Source organism: Gossypium raimondii, chromosome 12 (genome assembly GCF_025698545.1).
Source record: "Gossypium raimondii isolate GPD5lz chromosome 12, ASM2569854v1, whole genome shotgun sequence".
Classification (NCBI taxonomy): domain Eukaryota; kingdom Viridiplantae; phylum Streptophyta; class Magnoliopsida; order Malvales; family Malvaceae; genus Gossypium; species Gossypium raimondii.
The window spans coordinates 44,232,925-44,254,909 of record NC_068576.1 but is presented as its reverse complement, the minus strand read 5'-3'; the positions used below and the strand labels follow the sequence as shown (position 1 = coordinate 44,254,909).

The window sequence follows — 21,985 nt, the reverse complement described above, 5'->3', positions numbered from 1 at the left end:
TATTTTGTAATTATAATTGACAAATGTCTAATATGAAACCTAGATATTTTTCATCCAAAACGTTTAAACTATTCATATTTACTAAAAGATAATTTGGGAAATGCATCTGTAGAAACAATAATATATACTAAAAAATACTTAAGCTATGCTAAATTAAAATTGATTATTACAAGTTTTATATTAAATAATTAACTTGAGAAAATATGTATGAAATTGTGATTCCTATCCCTTGTCAATAGGAGAAATTCAATTCCAACTAAAAATCAGGAGGAAAAATCTGATTTGTCATTCTCCTATTGGAAAGAGATAGAGATGACGTAGAATTATAATTTCATGCAATCCCTTCTCTAATTAACTTAACAATTAACTCTTGTAAAATTAATTAATTAACTAGAATCAATCATAAAGAGAATCCACATATGATTTTATTGACACATGATATGATTTCAACTTGACTAAAATACTAATTTCTAATGACACACGCGTTACATGTGATTTTACGTATTTAATTTTTATAAATAAAAATAAAAAACATCATATATATAACATATTTAATATAAGTACTGCTTAAAATAAATAATTTTTATAAATAAAAATTGAAAATAATATAGAAATTTAGAATTATATTAGAAAGTAAATTATAATATTAAATTAAAATAAAAAGGTAAAACAACAAACATCAATTATAAGAATGATTCATGATAAGTATGGAAGATATTTACATTGATTAAATATGAAATGTATTTACATTAAATTAATTAACAAATTTATTAATAGTGATTAAAAATAATTATTGAAATCTTATATGGTAAATTTTTTACTTTTTTTATATCTGTCTCATCTATTTAAAATTTCATATAATAATAAGTTAAAAAATAAAATAAAAGAGTACTCACTTTGCATGGAATAAACAACTTATAAATATGTAATTAAAATGATATTACATATTTATCCAAGTACTCTTCGATACCATTGTTATTCGAATATTTCTTTTTGAAATACAAATACTTCTAGTGGATGCTATTTATAAATTTAAACTTAAATTTTAATTGATATATAACTCTAACACTAATTAAATAATAATTAAAAAGATAAAACCAATCTCTATTTATGCTTTATGACTGAAAATATATGAATAGATATGTCTGATGTTTGAGGCATTGGAATAGGAATGAAAGGAGCCAAACGAAGAAATTTGCACGTTTCACTCATAATTTCATTTCATGTGGTCACCATGTGGGTTAGACTTAAATTTTATTTTTATTTGCCAAGTGTAATAAATAATTATTAATCTCAGAAAAAGAATATTATTATTGACAAGAAGGCAGTATTGAGATCGGATATTTTTAAAATTAGGCTTAGTTTGGATGTGCAGTGTGTTTACCTCCGGTGAGGTTAAAAACAACAGTGGCGGTGAGATTAGTTACTTTAGTGGTGAGATTAGATATTGTAGCGGTGAGGTTAGAAACATCGGTGGAGTGTGTGTTTGGATTCAAACGCAGCTGTAACAGTGTGGTGAGAATAAAAAATGATTATTGAGGACATCAGATTAAAAAAGGATATATAATAGAAGTTTTTAAAATTATTTTACTTTTACGAAATTATTAAAAATATATGAATTTATAAATTCATTTAATAAAATATTAAAATGTATATTCTGATATTTTGATTAATTATATAATTATTTTTATAAAAATCCACTTAAAAATATTATTTATTATCATGAAAATACAAACAATATTATTATAATGAAGCATTATTTTAAATTTAATAAAACTAAAATTTTAAATATAAAAGAGATTGGGATAAAAATAAAATGAGATATATTTTACCCAAAGTATATAAATTATAAAAAGAAAAAAAGCACATGACAAAGACAAAATGGTAAAAGCATACCTGTGTTGAACTCACTGCCAATTTTTCATCAATGAAAATTTTCATTTCTACTGGATCTCATAATTATGTATCCTTTTTGTTTAACTAGCTAAAACTTATAAAATTGTGGTTTAATTATTTGACTTTTCTCACAAAATAATTCACGTGATGGTTTTAAATTAGGCATACTCATAAATTTGGTTATCAATATCTACACATTAATTTAATTTAATTTGATTTTTACATAAAATAATTCAATTCACTATGTATAAAATAAAAATAAAAACAAGTGATTGTGTTATTTGTAGCAAATAATATTTTACTAAATTCGTATAAATGCATTAGAATAGATAGTAAAGTATGATCTTGACTTTCAACCAACACATTCTTCTTTACTATTTTTGAACCTCAACTTACTTTGTAAGCTCTAATTTACCATATACTTGCAGTGTTATTTTTGTTCATATTTTGCTTATATTCAGCGGACGTATGTTGGTGGTCATGCTATTAACACACTAATCAGGAATAATTAGGGATATAAGCATATTTCCTACTCAGTGATCTCTTCACAACACTAAACCCTTTCAACTTCGCATGTAATCAATAGAAGCCAAACAATTCATCAAGGCTTCTAAATTCATTCATTTGGTTGGACCAACTGCTAATTCCCTATCATGATCAACCTCTATTTGATTCTCACCAACGCTGGAACCTCCTATAAACATCGACATCTTAATCCTTAAGTTTTTCACATTGAATTGAATTTGCACCATTTTTGTTTAAATCAGAGCTCCCATTAGATGATTCGTCATTTCTTCCTTCTCTATTCAATAAACTATCATCATAAGGGAACCAAAACAAATCATTCAAGGTTTCAGCGGCATCCCTGTTTTGGTTATGGCATTGGCTTTTTTATTCTTCAATCCATGAATTAACTCCTCCTATATTGACTATATGAGAATTTTGTCTCATTTTGAAATTTCATTTCTTCAGCAAAGCTTTCTTTTTAAAACTCTTGAATCTTGATAATTTTGAATGAAAAATCAGAATTGATATGAACAGAACAGGAGAAAAGGTGGAAGATGAAGTAATGTGACTTTTTCTATGCCCGCTGATTGCAAAACTGATAATGGTAGAAATGAGAGAGAACTAATAGGAGGAAAAACTAATGTATCAAAGCAGTAAGAGTATAAATGTCATTTTGTACATTTAACAGTCTTGTTTTTCTTGTGTCCAATAAAAATGGGAATTTACAAGGCAAATAATTGCATTATAAGTAAGACGTTCAAGATTCTTTGAAGTGTGTGTCTGAAAGATAGGAGATGATCTTGTGTCCCAAATGAAAAGTCGCTATAGTGCTTCATTTTTCAAATTTCAAGGTCCATTAATTAGTTAGTGGATGATGGGTTATACAGTATGGGTCGGTTGTGAGATTCCAAGGATCTCATTGAAGTGATTCGGAATCTGGTCTCCCTTCATCACCACTAGATGCTCGATAGCGCATTACTCCTAACCCCATCAATACTTGCCAACTTCATTAGCCACTTATAATGTTTGATAAAATATAAACCGTGGGATGTGCAGCTATGTTGGATGCCATCGTCGTCGTCGTCTTCTTTTCCTTTTACTTGTTTCAAAATCAAGCATAACACATGACAGTTCCTTTTTTCCCCATATTTGATATTGCAAAAAGATTTCCAAATAACTTCTGCTTCATTTCCTTGAATACGGAAATTGCAGAGTCTAATAAATTGATTTACAAATGAATCGAGAAAACCAAATCTTAATTTATTTCTTGTGATCATTCATTTGAAATCCATTGGAAAACTTACACCTTTTAAATGCTATATGTTAAATATAATTGCATAAACCAGAACTTGAGTCGGTTTGTTCCCTTTGTAAAGTCATATATTTATGAGGCAAATCGAAAGACTCGCTGCCTCATTTTCCGTTTTCTTCTCTCTTTCGCTCTTAGTCTGAACTACGTTAATTAAAGACCCCCCCCCCCTCTATCTATGTATATATAAATTAAGAAATGGAGATGAGACAGAGAGGTATATACCTCAAAATATTCCATCGTCTTCTGCATGCATGGGATTGGCACACCCCTTTATGTAACCATTTACTAACTTCAATGTTAGTTGTCTGATGATGAACAAAATATGTTAGTTGCCTCATCATTTTTGCGCAATCTTTTTATCTTTATTTCCTTTACTTGATTTTTTTTTACCCAATTCCCACACTTCACTAAGCATACAACAAATCTACTTAACACAATTACCAAGTATAATTATTGTACATAAGTATCTTTTGATTGAGTTGGTGTTAGAAGTTATCTGTAATTTAATTTAATATTATTTTTATATAAAATATTATTATGATAAGATTTGAACTTAAAATATCATATTCTCTAAAAATATTTTTGTTGCCTTATAATCTAATATAGATTTAAAGGGTTGACATAAAAATTATAAAATACTATAGGTATATACAAATTACCGAATCTAATATATGTTTCCATGTTGTTTCGAGGCCTAGATTAAAAAATACTAGCGTTATGCAGAATTTGTTTACATCTCAATATCAAGAGACAACAATTTATCGCAAGCACCTTCATACTATATATACTGAGTTCTATATGTAATTTACCCATGAAAAATTATTTGTTATCTGTCTAAGAAAAACCAGCTAAAACAAGCAGAGACATACACAAAATAGAGCATTATTGCTTCAAAAAATATAGAACCTTTATTCTACGACCATGGAGTCTAATCCTAGCACCATGCAGGAGCAGTCTCCAAGCTGCCTAGAAATAACGATGGAGGTTCACAGTGTTGTTCCACCACCCCATAAGAGCACCATTCAGAAGCTCAAAACCAGGCTCAAAGAAACTTTGTTCCCTGATGATCCTTTCCGCCAATTCAAAGGACAACCAACGAAGAAGAAATGGGTTCTTGCAGCTCAATACATCTTCCCTATTCTTCACTGGGGTCCAAATTATAATCTCAAACTCTTCAAATCAGATATAGTTTCAGGAGTTACCATAGCTAGCTTAGCCATCCCCCAGGGTATAAGTTATGCTAAGCTTGCTAGTCTACCACCAATTGTTGGCCTCTGTGAGTAAACTCTGGTTTTCTATTGAAGCCTGTTTGAGACTTCAAAGATTATTGTTTGATTGGAATTTCATTTGGTCTTAGATTCCAGCTTCGTTCCCCCTCTTGTATATGCTGTACTCGGAAGCTCAAGGGACATTGCAGTTGGACCTGTTTCAATTGCTTCACTTATACTTGGATCCATGCTTACACAACAAGTATCCCCTACCGGTGATCCTCTCTTGTTTCTCCAACTAGCGTTTACTGCAACATTTTTTGCTGGTCTTTTCCAAGCTTCTTTGGGATTTTTAAGGTGAAGCTGGCTTTTCATACATTATATGTTTGTTTTTCCTTTAAATAACATTTCTGCTGATATCTGGTGCTAAAATTTGAGCAGGCTTGGATTTATCATTGATTTTCTTTCAAAGGCAACACTAATAGGCTTCATGGCTGGTGCTGCTATCATTGTTTCATTACAGCAGCTGAAAAGCCTTCTTGGAATCACTCATTTTACTAAAAAAATGGGTTTCATCCCTGTTATGACCTCTGTTTTCCACAACTCACAGGAGGTAATGTATTTCAAGATTCATCACTGCTGCTTCCCATAAGTTTGCTTCACTACTTTTTTTATTATTATTTTTAGCACAAATGAGATTGCAAAATATTTGTTAACTTTACAAATTTCATTGCTTGGATGCAGTGGTCATGGCAAACAATACTGATGGGCTTTAGCTTCCTAGTGTTTCTGCTAGTAGCAAGACATGTGGTAGGTCTTATACTTCTCCCTAGTTTTTCAGTCTATCCTTATGCTTTCAAATGCGAATGTAAAGTATTAAATGAGTAGAATCATATGAAATAATCCTTGTGGCCAGTGAGTAGTTTCTGGCCTACAGTTTTGGAAAAGAGATTGAGTATCAAATTTGGGGTGTGTGCCATGCAGAGCATGAGAAGGCCAAAGCTGTTTTGGGTCTCAGCAGCTGCTCCACTCGTTTGTGTTATCCTCTCTACTTTTCTTGTTTTTGCATTCAAAGCTCAGCACCACGGCTTCAGTGTAGTAAGTTTACTGCCTCTCTCACCTTCTTTCAAGTTGCAATCTCAGAATAATAGTTATATAAAAAGGTTACATTAATTTTGGGTTCCCCAAATATCATTCATTGAGTTGGTGAATGACTGAATGTTTTAATATGTTTTCTTTATGGTAAATTAAATTGAATAGTATTTATTAAGTTGGTGTCAATCATGAATTATGTCTCAACTCAATTGAAAAATTACGAAAAATGTATTCTTTATATAATCTAATGATATATATAATAGATTTGAACCTAGATACTATAATCTTTAATATCTCGACTTTATCATTTCAACTAAAACTCTTCTTTATATATAAATTTCTTATATTATGTTTTCTTCACATACACACAAAAAATTAAATTTGATGTATCAAGGGGGACTTACGGATTCCACTATGTGCTACATATTGCTTGGCTAACACCTTTGAATATTTTTATAATTTAGATTGGAAAGCTGCAAGAAGGATTAAATCCTCCTTCATGGAATATGCTGCAATTTCATGGAGGCCACCTTGGACTGTCAATGAAAACCGGCCTTGTTACTGGAATTATTTCCCTCACTGTAAGTTCTTTTATCCGAATCTTTTCCGTAATTAAGTTGAAAGCAAAAGAGTAATAAAAATCACTGGAGTATAAGTAACATAGGTGACATGCTTGTATCTACAGTTAAAATGAATAATAATAATTTACTACAAATCTATTTGGCCATCGCTTTAATTCAACCTAGTATCAAACAGGAAGGCATTGCAGTAGGAAGGACATTTGCTTCTCTTATGAACTACAAAGTGGATGGTAACAAAGAAATGATGGCTATTGGACTGATGAACATTGTTGGCTCCTCCACTTCCTGCTATGTCACAACAGGTCCCACCTACTCATATTTATAAATTGCTAACTCAAACATTTCAAATATAATAATATTTTTATTCAAATCCTCTCAAATATAATATTAGATGAGGTTTCAGGTTTGGGTGAAAGACCCAGTCGCACAGATTTGCTTTTTAAGCCGCCATTTACTATGATATCATTCAGGTGCCTTCTCTCGATCAGCTGTTAATCACAATGCAGGAGCCAAAACTGCAGCGTCCAACATAGTAATGTCTATTACAGTCATGGTGACCATCCTCTTCCTCATGCCCTTATTTCAATACACCCCAAACGTGGTGCTGGGAGCCATCATTGTGTCTGCGGTCGTCGGCCTTATCGGCATCCCAGCAGCCTACCATGTTTGGAAGATGGACAAATTCGATTTCGTTGTGATGCTGTGCGCATTCTTTGGTGTTATTTTCATCTCTGTTCAACATGGTCTCGCCATTGCAGTAAGTTCTTTCTTTGCTTTTCACCTTCAGATACTAAAATGGAGTCCCACACTTTGTTGTGATTTAAAGCAAAAGTTATGGAAGTATGGATGGAAAATACAGGTGGCAGTGTCGATCTTCAAGATCCTGATGCAAATTACGAGGCCAAAGACGGTGTTGTTGGGGAAGATTCCAGGGACAGATATTTATCGTGATCTTCACCATTACAAGGAATCAGTGAAGATCCCTGGTTTCCTTATTCTAAGCATTGAAGCTCCAATCAACTTCGCCAATTCAACATATTTGAATGAGAGGTTGGTTTGCACTAATTGTTACTCCAATCCAGGATTACAAATTTTAATTGAATGATAAACCGATTGGACTTGATTGAACAGGAGAGCATCCTGTCTCACCTGTCTTGTGATTATTTACTTGTTTATTCTGGGCTTCTGTTGTGAAGGGTTTTAAGATGGATTGAAGAATATGAAGCAGAGGATCCTAAGATGCACTCAAACTCAAGCCTTCGATTTGTGATTCTAGAGATGTCAAGTAAGTCTATCCGACTCTGAATCATAGTTCTGCATATTATGTATCCATTTTGGATGCTTTTTCCATCCTTTTTTTCTCAGCTGTGAGCACCATTGATACCAGTGGTGTATCATTTTTTAAAGAACTGAAGCAAACAATGGAAAACAAAGGTGTCGAGGTGAGTCCAATACTGAGAATTAAGTCTAGCGATTCAATTTTATCACTAGAACATAATGCTGCATGCATGTGTTTTTAATTGAAAATGCTGATATTATTTTATTCAATATATAAAACAGCTTGTGTTGGTGAATCTTGTGGGAGAGGTGATGGAAAAATTGCAGAGATCAAATGAAGCAGGTGATTTCATGAAACCAGATTGCTTGTTCTTGACAGTAGGGGAGGCTGTTGCCACTCTTTCAGCAACAATAAAGAGCCAATCATCCAATGATGTATGAAAACACAAAACTATCCTTTCAGGCTTTTATTTCAACCCAATTTCTCATTTCCCAGCTTCCCTTTTTGTTGACTCATCTATCTTTTCCGAATCCCAAAATTACGCCACTTGGTTCATTCACTTATTTTCTCCTCTGCCTGAATGTCTTGCATGATCGCAATTAGGGGTGTCCTTTCCGTTGATTAATTTTTCATATAGAAATCGAATTAATTACTTAAACCCAACCGAGAATAAAATTGAATAAATCGATTCGAAATATTTACTTTTAATACTGTTCAATTTTTATATTATTTTATTGAAAAAAATTCAATTGAGGTATTCATAATTTTAAATATATTATATCGTATCACTTATAAATTTATTTTTATTTCAAATTCATTATAAAATATTAAAATTAAAATTAAACAATTTTAATGAACTCAAAAAATATTAATTGATAAAAATTAAAATGAATATCATAAAAATAAATTATCAATTTGGATTATAAATATTAATGAGTATTGGGTTTATGCTTTAAAAGTATTAAGTTTTAATAAGTATTTGGGTTTAAGATTTAAATTTGGGTTTGAGTATGTAAATGAGTTATGGGCTTATGGATTATGGCTTTAATCGGTTTATTCGATTTAAAATGTCAAAATAAAAAATCGACCAAATAAACCGAACATGAAAACTGGTTAAACTAAAAAACCGAATAAACTAAAAAAAATTAATTTTTTCAATTCAATTCACTTCAATTTTTTTGGTTCAACAATTTTTTTCACACCCCTAATTGCAACAATGAAAATGGGTTATACTTCTCGAATTATAGGAATCTTGTTCATAGTATCTTATAGACACGAAAGTTGAGGAATAAAGAAGAAAGGGTAAACATGCAATTAAATTATATCTCATCCTTCAATGTGCACACTACAACAAACTTGAGTACTAGTTGGATCTAAAATAGTCATTGAAAATTATATTTGTCACTATTTATATTTGGTGACGTAAATTTTTTTGTTACGGCGTTTGTCGTGTTAGCATCGTCATTAAAGGTTAATAGTGATGACTTATTATATTCGTCATTTATTGTAAAAAAAATGTAGTGATGGTAATGTACAATTTCACCTTATAATTAGTATTAGGTGACAATCAAATGTGTCACCAAATTATATAAGATTTCACCATAGATCATCTGTGTCATTGTTGATAATAAATTAACATCAAACGTATTTGCTACAAAAGCAACACCATCATAGTGTTAATAACATATTTATATTGTCACCTAATATAATAAAATAATGATGTTATTGATGATAATGTAAAACACCAACTTTTAGTAAGTATTTGGTGGTAGATAGTTTCATCACCAAATTATATACTGAATTCATCATTTATTATTTGGATCGCCATCAAGAATAAAATAACATTCAACATATAGGAGATCAAAGAGATGTCACACTGTTTGTGACTTACTATATTGTCATCTAACATGATTAAATAATAGTATGAATAACTATAATACTTAACGACACCTTATAATCAGTAGTTGGTCACAACTAGTTCCATCACTAAATCTTATACAAAATCACCATTGATTATAGGAATATCCACCAATTATGAAATAGCATTTAACTTATAGTGACAAAACAAACATTGTCACATGGTGAATGATGTAATATATTGTTATCTAATATGTAAAATAGATAAAGGTATCATAGTAATTCCTATACTATACCCCTAATTGCAATTTGATTTCATTTAAAAATAAAATAATTTTAATATAGTAATTTAAGGTTTTAGTGACGCCCCTCCGATTAATTTTTTTTAAAGAAATTCATAAAAGAATCAATAAAAAAACAGCGTATAAAAGAAACATAGGTGGATTTCCAACGGAGTCTTCCAAGCACTTTTCTTTTCTTATAAACCTTGCAATGAAATAGTGATGAAGCTAGGAATTTTTGGTTGGAAGTTAGGAGGTTAAACTTAAAAATTCTATGCTAAAAGAGTTGATAAGTGCTAAAAGTAACGTATTTTAATCTCATTCTTAACGCGGTTTTGGGTGATTATTCGATGTTAATTGGGAATTTTATACTTCTAATCCTTTAAACTTATGTTTTAATGCTTAATAGAGCACTTGGGAACAAAAAGAGCGAAAAACGAGCAAACAATTGGAGCACCAGAACAAGCTATAGGAGCCACATGGGCTGAATTATTCCACACGCCCGTGTGACCCACACGGGCATGTGATAGGCCGTATCGATTTCATGGGATTGCATACCAAACAATGGAACATCACAATTTTTAGGTTTTTCAAGCATTCTAAGACACACATATATGAAAAAAACAAGAAGATATGAGTGAGCCTTCAGAGAATATTTAAGAAAATAACTCGAAAAACACCATTGAAGTCGACTTTGAAGCAGATTTTCATCAAAATTGAAGATTCCCAATTGATTTCTTAGGAAGTTATCATGAGTTTATTTTTTTCAGTTATAATGTATCTTGAATGTTTCTATTTTCATGCATGAACTAATTTTTTAAATACCTAGGGAGATGAACCCTACGATGGATTCTGTCGTTTGATTTTTATTTTATGAAATAAATACCTAGTTTCTTGTTCTCAATTATGTGTGTTTAATTCTTGGTTTGATATTTCTAGAGTATTGATCCATGTTCTATGTGCTTAGTTTAGTAGTTGAATAGACCCTGTTTAAGAGTAAATCTTGTGTGGGAGTTGCATGCAATCCTAGAAATAGGATGACATAAATCTACCGGATTAGAGTCAAATCTAATAGAGGAATCCATAGCACGAGTTAATGCGATAATAGGGGTTTTAATTAGAAAGAAATTTTAATTAATCAACCTAGAGTCAGTGGCTCTTATGCTCGAAAAAGATATTAGCATAATTTAGGGATTTCTACGGATCAAGGTGCTAACTAAAGAAATTGCTTAATTTAGATTGATAGTGATAGATGAAACCTAGGCATATTCTTTCTTGGGTATTGTTTCTCTTCTTGGTTGTTAATCGATTATTCTCGTGTTTTGTTATTTGTCTTGTTCGTTAGTTAATTTTAATTTTTAATTGATCACTCGAATTATTCAGTTAAATAATAGAAAGATGGTAATTACTAGTACTTATAGCCCTTGTGGGAACGATATCTTTGCTCACTGTAGCTATACTATTAATTGATAGGTGTACTTATCTTAGTCAAATTTTTAGTTAGTTTCGTGACACATCAAGAGTTAAATTAAATTGCTAATTTTTAAGAGTCTAAAATTACGATATAATCATTTTATCCGGGAAGGGGAAAGGGGCAATGCCGCTGCCTACTCTCTTTGGATTTACCCTACAATAACTTAGATAATGGTTTATGGATATGAAAAATTTTTACTCCTTTCATCCTAATAAATTTGTTACATTTTAACTTTTAGTAGTAAAAAATTTCAACTTTGACTTCTATTTCTTTAAAATTTATTATGAATAATTGAAAATTATTATAAAAACCTTTCAATGAAGTAAAATGTATATATTTTTAAAATTGTATATGTCTGTTAAGAATGGCTTCAATTTCTCCACATAGAGACTTCAACCAAAGAAAATAGGACATGGTATAAGTCAATATAGCCTACAAAATGGATTTAATAAGCACCTCTCTACCATCTCGAGACAAAAAATGCAAAGTCTAACCCGAGACTCTACCTCGAATCCTATCTTTCAGACCCTGAAAAGTTACACATTTATTATGTCCAACAAGGGTAGGCAACCCTAAATATTTCTTAATATTCATAGTACATGGAACCCCTAAAATGTCCACAATTAAATTACAACAATTTTCTGGGACATTAGCACTAAAAAAAACCTTTGACTAGTCAAAGTTAACCCGTTGGCCAGAGTGAGACTCATAGGATTAGGTAATGTCCTTTATAGTCACAACACCCATAGCCGATGCTTCACCAAAAATAATACTATTATCGACAAAAAATAAGTGTGTCAAACTAAGACCTCTTCTACAAATTTGAGTCTCCTTGAAAACACCATTATTGTAACACCCCTAACCCGTATTTGTCATTGAAATAGGATTATAGAGCATTACCAAAAATTTACAGATAAAAAATATAGATAATTCATATAATATAGAATTTATATCAAAAATAAATCATAATGTCCCTTATATGAGCCATTGAGGCCCAAAACACACATTAGAAATAAGTCAGAACTAAATCAGGTACTCAGAAAATTTTTCAAAAAATATAAAAAAATTTTAAAGGTGCAGCGGACACACGCCTGTGTGACTAGGCCGTGTGTCTCACACGGTCAAGAGACACACCCGTGTCTCAGTCCCGTGTCCAAACTTGGGAGCTCTCTGACTTAGGTCACACGGCCAAGCCATACGCTCGTGTGCTAGGCTGTGTGAGCATTCTGTTTTACTCTAATTCAAAAATACAGGGGACACACTGCCGAAACACATGCCCGTGTCTCTGCCCGTGTAAACAAAAATAGGTCATTTCCAAACCACATTTCTCACCCCAAATTTTGCCATCAACTAATCAAACATTTTTGAACATCAATATACCATAATGAGGCACCCAAGTTAAGCTAAAATCAAGTTTTATTCATAACATATCTCTACTTATACATTACTATCCAATTTACCAAATTGATCAAAAGCACATGTATGCTTATTTATATCAAACATACTAGCTCAACCCAATCATCAACATACCCATAAATTATTCATCATTTAACCATATTAAACACACAACAAACATGATAAGGCCACACATATGTACACATCAAAATATGTCCAATTCAAGCCATTCCAATGACTATTTACAAAAAAATACTTATAAGCCAACATTGGCCAAATTTCCCTATGCATGCCATTATAACCAAAATTGATTTACTACATATATCGAAATGGGCCGATGGATAGTGTGATGTGGCTACGACCAGCTTCTAACCTTAACGAACTTTTGAGTTACTATAAAACAGGGGAAATAAAATAAAGTAAGCATTTAATGCTTAGTAAGTTTGTATAAAATGGAAATTAACTTACCATTTAATAACATATAAGGTAAATATACAAGAAATATCCAATTCTGTAACAGCCTGAATTTTCAGTGGTAACAAAAATAGTGATTTGAAGTCACCAATTCCGATGAGTAAGCTCGTAAATTTTATTATTTAGTATTTACGAGTTAAATGTGATTTTAGAAAGATTTGTGAAATAGTGATTTGAGTTCAGAAGGAATTATTAGGTTAAATGATTTTGAAAACGGGGTATCGAGACCTCAATTTTATAAACCGAGTCGTAAATATTTTTATAAATATTTACGGAGTGTCATTAAGGTAGTATTAAAGTCTTGTTAGAAAATTTTATCGTTTTGATAGTTAATTAATTAAAAAGGGCTAAATTGAAAAAGGTGCAAAACTTGCTAAAGTGATTAAATAGCACAAATGGTAAATAAGGGAGGACTAAAAGGGAAATTAGACACCCAAAGAATGGCTGAGGCGGCATAAGCAGAAAACTTGGAATTAGGTGATTTAAGGGAAAAAGTGTAAATTTTGTGAGATTAAGCTTATGTAAAAAGAAATCTAAAGATTTCTAGGCAATTCTTCTTCAATTCTCAGCCAAAAATAGCCATTAGAGAGCTTCTTAAGCTGATGTTTATATTTTTACTTCATGTAAGTTTAATTCTTGCTTTTCTCTTGAAATATTTATGTTTTTGAGACTTTTAAATTAGGTCCAACTATCTATTTCATTAGTTTTTGATATTATGGGTAATTTTGAAAGTTACCATTGATTAGTGTTGGATTTTATAATGAATTAACATGTATTTAAAGCTTTAATTTTTTATATGATGATTTTATCAAGAAATTTCAATAGAAATTGATTTTAGGACCTAATTGTGAAGAAGATTAAATCTTAGGGTTTGACATTAAATTCTATTTATCAAAGGCTGTGTAATAGCTTATGATATTTAGATAATGTGTTAATTGAGAAAAATTAGCTCATTTGCTGGGTTAACTGGTAATGGACTAAATTGTAAAATTTATAAAAGTTGGGGTAATTGTGTAATTTCAAAATTTGAAGGGTATAAATTGTGAAGTGGACTGAAATTGAAATATATGCTAATGAATGAAAAATTTTACATTCTAGATGAAGAGCTTGTAGATCAACGAGAAAAAGAGAAATTAGCCGAGTAGTCTCTAAGGTATAAAAGTTCATATAGTTAAACTTTCATGATTATTTGTTAATTTAGGAATGGTATAATATATTTATTCATATTTTTTTGTTGAAATTAAGATTATTGTAAAAGTATGGAAATTGAATTAGATGTTTAAAATGAGTATAACGCAGGATTGAGTACGATCGTTCCGTGGCAAAGAATGAATTGACGGATAAGACCATGGTTGGACCATGGCAGTGTTTAAATGTAAGACTATAGCTGAGCTATGGAATTTTAATGAAAAGACCATAACTGGGTTATGACACCTTGAACGTAAGACCATGGTTGGACCATGGCAGTATATATACATGTGTAAGACCATAGCTGGGCTATGACATTCTAATGATAAGACCATAACTAGGTTATGGCACTACAAATGTAAGACCATGGCAGGGCCATGGCAATGCATGTGTAAGGCCATAGTTGGGTTATGGCACAAAAAGAATGACGTACTTATATCTGTAAGCCGTTCTTTGATTTAGTAAGAAATGGTAAGAGACTTATGTGATTGAATTGAAAGATTATAGATTATTATTGATATTGATATGAAGGAAGTCTGTTTATTGATTATATTGTATTTGACAGGGAAAATTGTATGATTTATTTACAATTTAATTTATTTTATTATATTAAGTTCGATAAGATCAATGTTTAACCTATTGAACTTGCTAAGCTTCATTAAGCTTACTCGTGTTGTTTAATGTTCTTGTAGATTAACGTGTAGTCGAAAGATTGGATAAACACATCAAGCTACACTATCCAGTTTAATCCGGTAGTTTTTGCAATGTAAATTTTGGTTTATATGGCATGTATAGGGTTAAATTGGCAATGATATAATTTGAAATGTAGTTGTGAATGCTATATATATTGTATGTATGTTTATGTAATTAGTAGTAGAATTTGATAAATCAATGAAATGAGTTAAATAGGTAGGTATAAGTAAATGAAATATTTGTGATGTTATGTCATGTTGAGAACATGTTTTAGTTTGTATTGATTGCTTGGTTGGGATATATTGGTGTATGTGAATGTTGAGTGCAGGTTAATGTCAAAATGGGTGAGAAAAGTGGCCTTAAAATGACCTATTTTTGTCCACACAGACAGAGACACGGGCGTGTGTCTCAGCCGTGTGTCCCCTACTTCTAAGAAAATTTTTGAGATTTTGGGAAAAATTCCCTGAGTACCCGGTTTAATCTCGATTCACTTCTTAGGTGAATATTGGGCCTCGAGGGTCCATCTAAGGGACAATATGAGTGTTATATGATTGATTCTTAGTATGTGTAACAAAGGTTGGGAAATGTCCGTATTTAATTTGTAAAGTTCGGTAATGCTCCGTAACTCTGTTCCGGTGACAGATAAGGGTCAGGGGTGTTACAAATTCATTTGGCCAAAAGCCTAAACACATATCATCATCAACTATGTTAGTCTTGTATTTAATATGAATATCAATAAACATGTATGAGCTCAACAATGATCAAATTTCCATATACATATACTTTACACATCATGTGTCCATATAATATGTACAAATCATATCAATGTATTTCAAATATATTTCCATAATAATTCGTCTCGAATTCAGATGGTCTCATATAAGAACTTTGCCCATTGAACCATTTAAATATCGTTGGATACCCAGGTAGTGTACAAATCTGTAATCCATCAATCCATATACAGGTATGCCCGTGCGAGCATGTAATCAGGAAGCTCTTTCGAGCCATATAACGGGAAGCTCATGTGAGCCATGTAACGGGAAGCTCTTGCGAGCCAATTATCGGGAAGCTCATACGAGCCATAAACGGGCAGCTCAAGGGAACCAAATTCGAGAAGCTTATGCGAGTCAATATCGGGAAGCTTCGAAGAGCCATTAATCGGGAAGCTCATGTGAGCCATATATCGGGATGCTCATAAGAGCTAAATAACGGAAAGCTCGTGAGAGCCAAGTATTGGGACGCTCATAAGAGCTATGGTGTGTCTGCAACACATGCAGGACCACAACCAATTTGAGAACCCTTAATGACAATGTCATTTGTATCCGTCGAATTTCTTAGGTTCAAACTGTCACAGCCTAATTTCGACCCTAATCGGACATAGTGGTTTCGGGACCACAAATTCGAGTCCAAAAAATATTTTAATATTATTTTATGTGTTAATTATGTGTGAAATTATATGTGTGAAAGTTTCGTGAAATAATTTTATTGTTTGAGTGCTTAATTTGAGAAAATGGTTTAATTGTGTAAAATGAAAATTTAGGGGTTAAATCTAAAAGCACCTAATTGTTATTGTCTTTTTAAATGGGAGGTTTAAAGATGCAATAAGACCAAAATTAAAGATAGTGGGTGGCAATGGACAACTTTATCCTTATGTTATATGAAATATAAATTATTTATTTAAAGGTTAAAAAGGTACACTAATAATAATTCAATGGTTTTCATTTTCATTAGGCCGAAACTAGCTTGGGAGAAAACCATTAAAACAAACTTAAGGTTTGGCAAGTTACAAGCTTGATTCAAGGTAAGTTTTGTTTCGGTTTTTGATAATTTCTACGTTTTTGAGATCGTTGCTTTGTGTACTACAAGGCCCATGCTTTAATTTTAGAATTTGATGGTGATTTTGAGATATTCCATTGATGAATGTTTGAGATTTTTGATAGTTGATGATGAAATATGAAAGATATGTGAAAGATTAACATGTTTTGTCTTTGAATTTTTGGTGAAATTGAGTAATTAGGACTAAATTGTGAAAATAAATTTTTGAGGGACTAAAATGTGCAATAAATGAAATGTGTGGACTTGTATGAACACTAGGAGCATTCGGCCCTAGCATGGTGTGTTTAAATTTTGTGTATTTTGTGTTTTGTGCAGAAAGGACTAAATTGCAAAAAGTGTAAAATGTTAGGGGCAAAATGGTAATTTTCGCATTTATGTATTTTTGGATTTAATTAAATGATTTTATGAATAAAAATGCTAAATTTGAATATGTTTAGATCAAGAAATGAAGAAAACAGAATTGAATCAGGGAAAAACGAAAGTAGTCGAGTAGTCGATCATGTCCGTCGATATCCGAAGTAAGTCAATTAGCAATTAAATGTTATCTAAATTGAATATATATATATATATATATATTTATCATACATATGATAAGCTGGAACTTAAAATATGTAAATTGAATAAAACTTTGTAATTTTCCTATTTGATAGCCGAATATAGAATTGATCTTGGTAGGTTGATTTTAATGATACAAATTACATGTATGTTAGCTATAGTATGCTTTAAGTTTAATGATATGAAATTAATAGTAGAATATATATATACATAGACATGTAATTCAATGTAAGGCTTAATTTCTTTGGGTTGAATTTAAAGTTATGAGTTATAAATATATGGTTCGAAAGTATATTACAAGTTCTTGAGCTAAAATTTAATATTATGAATTACATATATTTATATGCATGTGGCTCGAACATACATATATACATATATTCAAGTTCTTGAGTTGGAGAATTGATGTATGGATTTTATATACATAAGGGGGTTCGAACATAGGTTACAAAATACTTTGAGCTGGATTTAATGTTTTTGAGTTATATCTATATGGTTCGAATGCATGTTTACTATGAAGAATCGAATATAATTCAATGCTGTGGATATACGGTTATTGAGTAAAACTTATGTAAATATAAAGAACTATACGAAAGAATCATCTTTGTATCTGAGATTTTCAGGCTAGTACCTAGCAGGCTTAATACCGGTGAAATATTTCAGACTATACGTCTAGCAGGCTTAATGCCGGTGTACTGGATCAGGCTTCAAGCCTAGCAGGCTATGTGCCGGTGAGTTTGTTCAAAACATGTGTTTAGAAAGTTCTTGCCAATATAATATTAAATGCAGTTGGACATGTGAATGAATTTTATCTGCAGGTATGTATTAGTTAAATGAATGAAAGGAAATGAGGTAAGTTGGCTATTTGAGATGATATATTTTAAGTGATTATAATATTGTAAGTTATTATGTTTATTTATAGGTGTAAATTAGCTTAGTTGATAACTAAGTTACCATAATGAAGGCTTATATATATACATATGTGTTAAGGTATGTTTGGATTAATAAAAAAGTACATGAAATTAAAAGTATAACCAAGAGATGTATATTGTCTATTGTCTTTATAAAATAAGTTAATTGCCCTTTTATTTTATTAGTTAAATTTTATCTATGCTATTTACTTACTAAGCTCTCAATGGCTTACTGTATGTGTTTGTGTCTGTTTATTTTTGTCTTATAGATTTTGAGGTTGTTACGAGCTTGGGGATCGTCAGTAAAGCTCATCACACTATCAAATAATCATTGTATATTTTAAGCTGAAATTTCTTTTGAAACGATGGCATGTATATGTAGCCTTGGTTTTAGTTTAAAATTCGAAAGAGTCTGTATTAAAGCCATGCGAAAATGGCTTAAGTTCCTTGTCTATATTCAGTTTTAATTAAATTATGGTTTAAGTATATTTTAATCATTTAAGCCTAAATGGATAGTACTTATAAGGAATATATATATAAATAAATATGCATTTGATGTTGTTTTTATTTAAAAGATTAAGCAAATAAAGTATATGGAGAAAATATGCTTAATGTATGTGTTATAATAAATAAGGATAGATTATGTAATATTGACTAAGTGATATATAAATTAAATATATGGTAAGTAATGATTTCAAATCGTAAGAATAAGTTACAAATTTAAAATTGAAATATGCTTATAATTTAATTACCGCATGTATTCGGTTTGTTGAATTATGTCATATAAATGAATGTTATGTGCAGTTGTTTGATTTAGTTATAAGCTGAATATATATATATATATATATATATATATATATATATATATATTCAAATACATCTAGATCAATTAAATTTGGTTGAGTTAATAAGTAATGCAACCTTGTTTTAATAGAAATGGTTCAAGATGTGCATTTAGCATTTAAAGTAAAACAATGCAAATTTGACATAATATAATTTTGTATTTGTGCATTTAAATATTAAATCTGATCGAACATTTTGTGCATTGCATTGTGATAACTAAAATATGTATATGCCATATCATGATGTTATTTATAAGATTAAATTTATAAGCTGTACTTGTATTATTTTTGAATTCGACAAATATAGAATATGTTTTATTGTTTATATGCAAGATGTTTAAATAAGTGTATAAAAAATTATTTATTTAAAAATGTTTGTAAATTATGATTTTGTATTTAATTGTGTTAATTATGCTATGTTTGGTAATGCCTCGTAACCCCAATCCAGTGACGGACACGGGTTAGGGGTGTTACACAAACGGGACTTGATACTTGTCAGATATTTTCGGATATGTGATCAATGCTTATACATGGCAATTATACATTTCTCAAACATAAAATTCAATTTAAACATATAAACATACAATTTAGTTACACGAACTTACCTCGACAATGTTCATGAATACAAAGGCTACTAATCCGATACTTTTTCTTTTCCTCGATCCAATTCCGTACTAGGTCTATCCGAATCTATACGAATGAATTTAGCTCAATTTAATACAATGCATATTCAATTCAATCCAATACACATCTTTGGAAAAATTACTATTTTGCCCTTATACTTTTAATTAATTATGATTTTGTCCCTAGGCTCGGAAAATAAAATTCATACAATTTAATCCTTATTCCAAGCCTAGCAGATTTTCATATAAAACAATAACAGCCCATTTATTTCATAAAATTTAAAATTTTTCCATGAATTTTTCATCTTTTCAATTTAGTCCCTAAATCATAATTTCATCAAAATTCTCTTTACAAAAGTTGTTTATCTATCAACAACCTTTCATTTTCTACCATAAAACTTCATAATTAAACTATATTCATCCATGAAAAACCCAAATACTTTGATACTTTTACAAATTAATCCCTTGATAGCTAGATTAAGCTATTACGATATCTAAACATAAAAATCATTAAAACCGGACAAGAATACATACCTAATTAAGCCAAATAAGTTTGTCTATCTTCAAGCTTCATAACTAGGGTTTCCATGTATTTTAATTTAGGAAAGATGATGAAAATGACTTAATTTAATTATTTATTTCTTTTATCATAATTATTTTATCATCTTGCCAATTTAACCCTTAATAATTTACTAAATTCCAATGATGAATAATCATCCTTATCTACTAACTCCTATAAATGGTCTATTAGTCATATAAGGACCTCCAATTTTGAATTCCATAGCTATTTCGTACCTTTAGCTACTAGAATTAAACTTTTGCATTTTATGCAATTTGGTCCTTTACATTAAATTAAACATGTAATCGGTAAAATTTCTTAACAAAATTTTCATACGATATTCCTATCATATTTTAGACCATAAAATAATATTAAAATAAATTTTCTTCTAACCTCAGATTTTTGGTCCCGAAACCACTGTTTCGATTTTATTGAAAATGGACTGTTACAATTATTAAAGGCAAGATTTAAAAGAGAGGAAAAACCTTCACAAAAAATCAGAAAAAGATACGAGTTGAGTGGATCACCCTATCTAAACCTTCGTTAGGGTTTAAATAGCTCTCCCATTGTACCATTCATTGAAACTGAATAAGAAACAGCAGACAAACATCTCGTAATAAGCTCAAGCCATTACATATTCAGTCCTATCTTCCAAAGTATTTCCATAATACAATGTCATTCTATTCTATCATAGGCCTTACTCATGTTAAGTTTTAAGGCAAAAGAATCTTTTTTCTTGTTTTGTGTGTTTTAAAATAGTGAAGAGTTTTATAAGCAATCAAAATATTATCCGAAATAAAAAATCTAGGCACAGAGGCACTCTGTGCTTCATCAATTCACCTCTCAAAAAACTTGAAATCTATATTGGCAATAGCCTTTGAAACAATTTTATACAAAACATTACAAAGGCTAATAGATTTAAAATGAGAGATAATACAACATGCACTTCTAATTTTGGGGATAAGCACAATGTTAGTTCTATTTATGGATTGCATGTAAATTTCCCTATTCAAAATAGGTAGACAACACTTACTAATATCCCTCCCCATTATATGCCAATATTTTTTAAAATATAAAGCTGGGAAACCATTATTATTAGACGCTTTTGTAAGACTTATACCTTTAACAACTTTGAAAATTTCCTTCGCCTAGAATTCCTCTAGCAAAAAAGAATTCACCTCCTGAGTAATCCCTTGGTGGACCCCCGATAAAAAGATAAGATACGTGGGCCCTTGAAAGGTAAACAAATTCATGAAGTATCAACTTGCAATTTTCAGCATTTCCCTATTTTCCATTCTCTTAACACTCGAGTCGTCCACAAGTTCTTCAATCCGATTTACCCTTTTAACAGAGAGGAAAAATTATGGAAGAAAAAATTATTTCGATCCCCCATTCTTAAGGCATTTTCCCTAGCATGTTGTT

The 21,985-nt window shown here is 30.7% G+C and overlaps 1 protein-coding gene across 1 annotated transcript; it reads left to right on the top strand.

Moving 5' to 3' along the window:
- The first annotated feature begins 4,559 nt into the window (after positions 1-4,559).
- Positions 4,560-8,532, top strand: LOC105764361 (probable sulfate transporter 3.3). Its single transcript, XM_012582901.2, has 12 exons — positions 4,560-4,991; positions 5,073-5,280; positions 5,365-5,536; positions 5,668-5,733; positions 5,908-6,021; positions 6,483-6,599; positions 6,775-6,901; positions 7,070-7,356; positions 7,459-7,649; positions 7,796-7,884; positions 7,965-8,041; positions 8,160-8,532. The coding sequence occupies exons 1-12, from the start codon at positions 4,637-4,639 to the stop codon at positions 8,316-8,318; spliced, it is 1,962 nt and encodes a 653-aa protein (XP_012438355.1). The 5' UTR covers positions 4,560-4,636; the 3' UTR covers positions 8,319-8,532.
- The last annotated feature ends 13,453 nt before the right edge of the window (positions 8,533-21,985 follow it).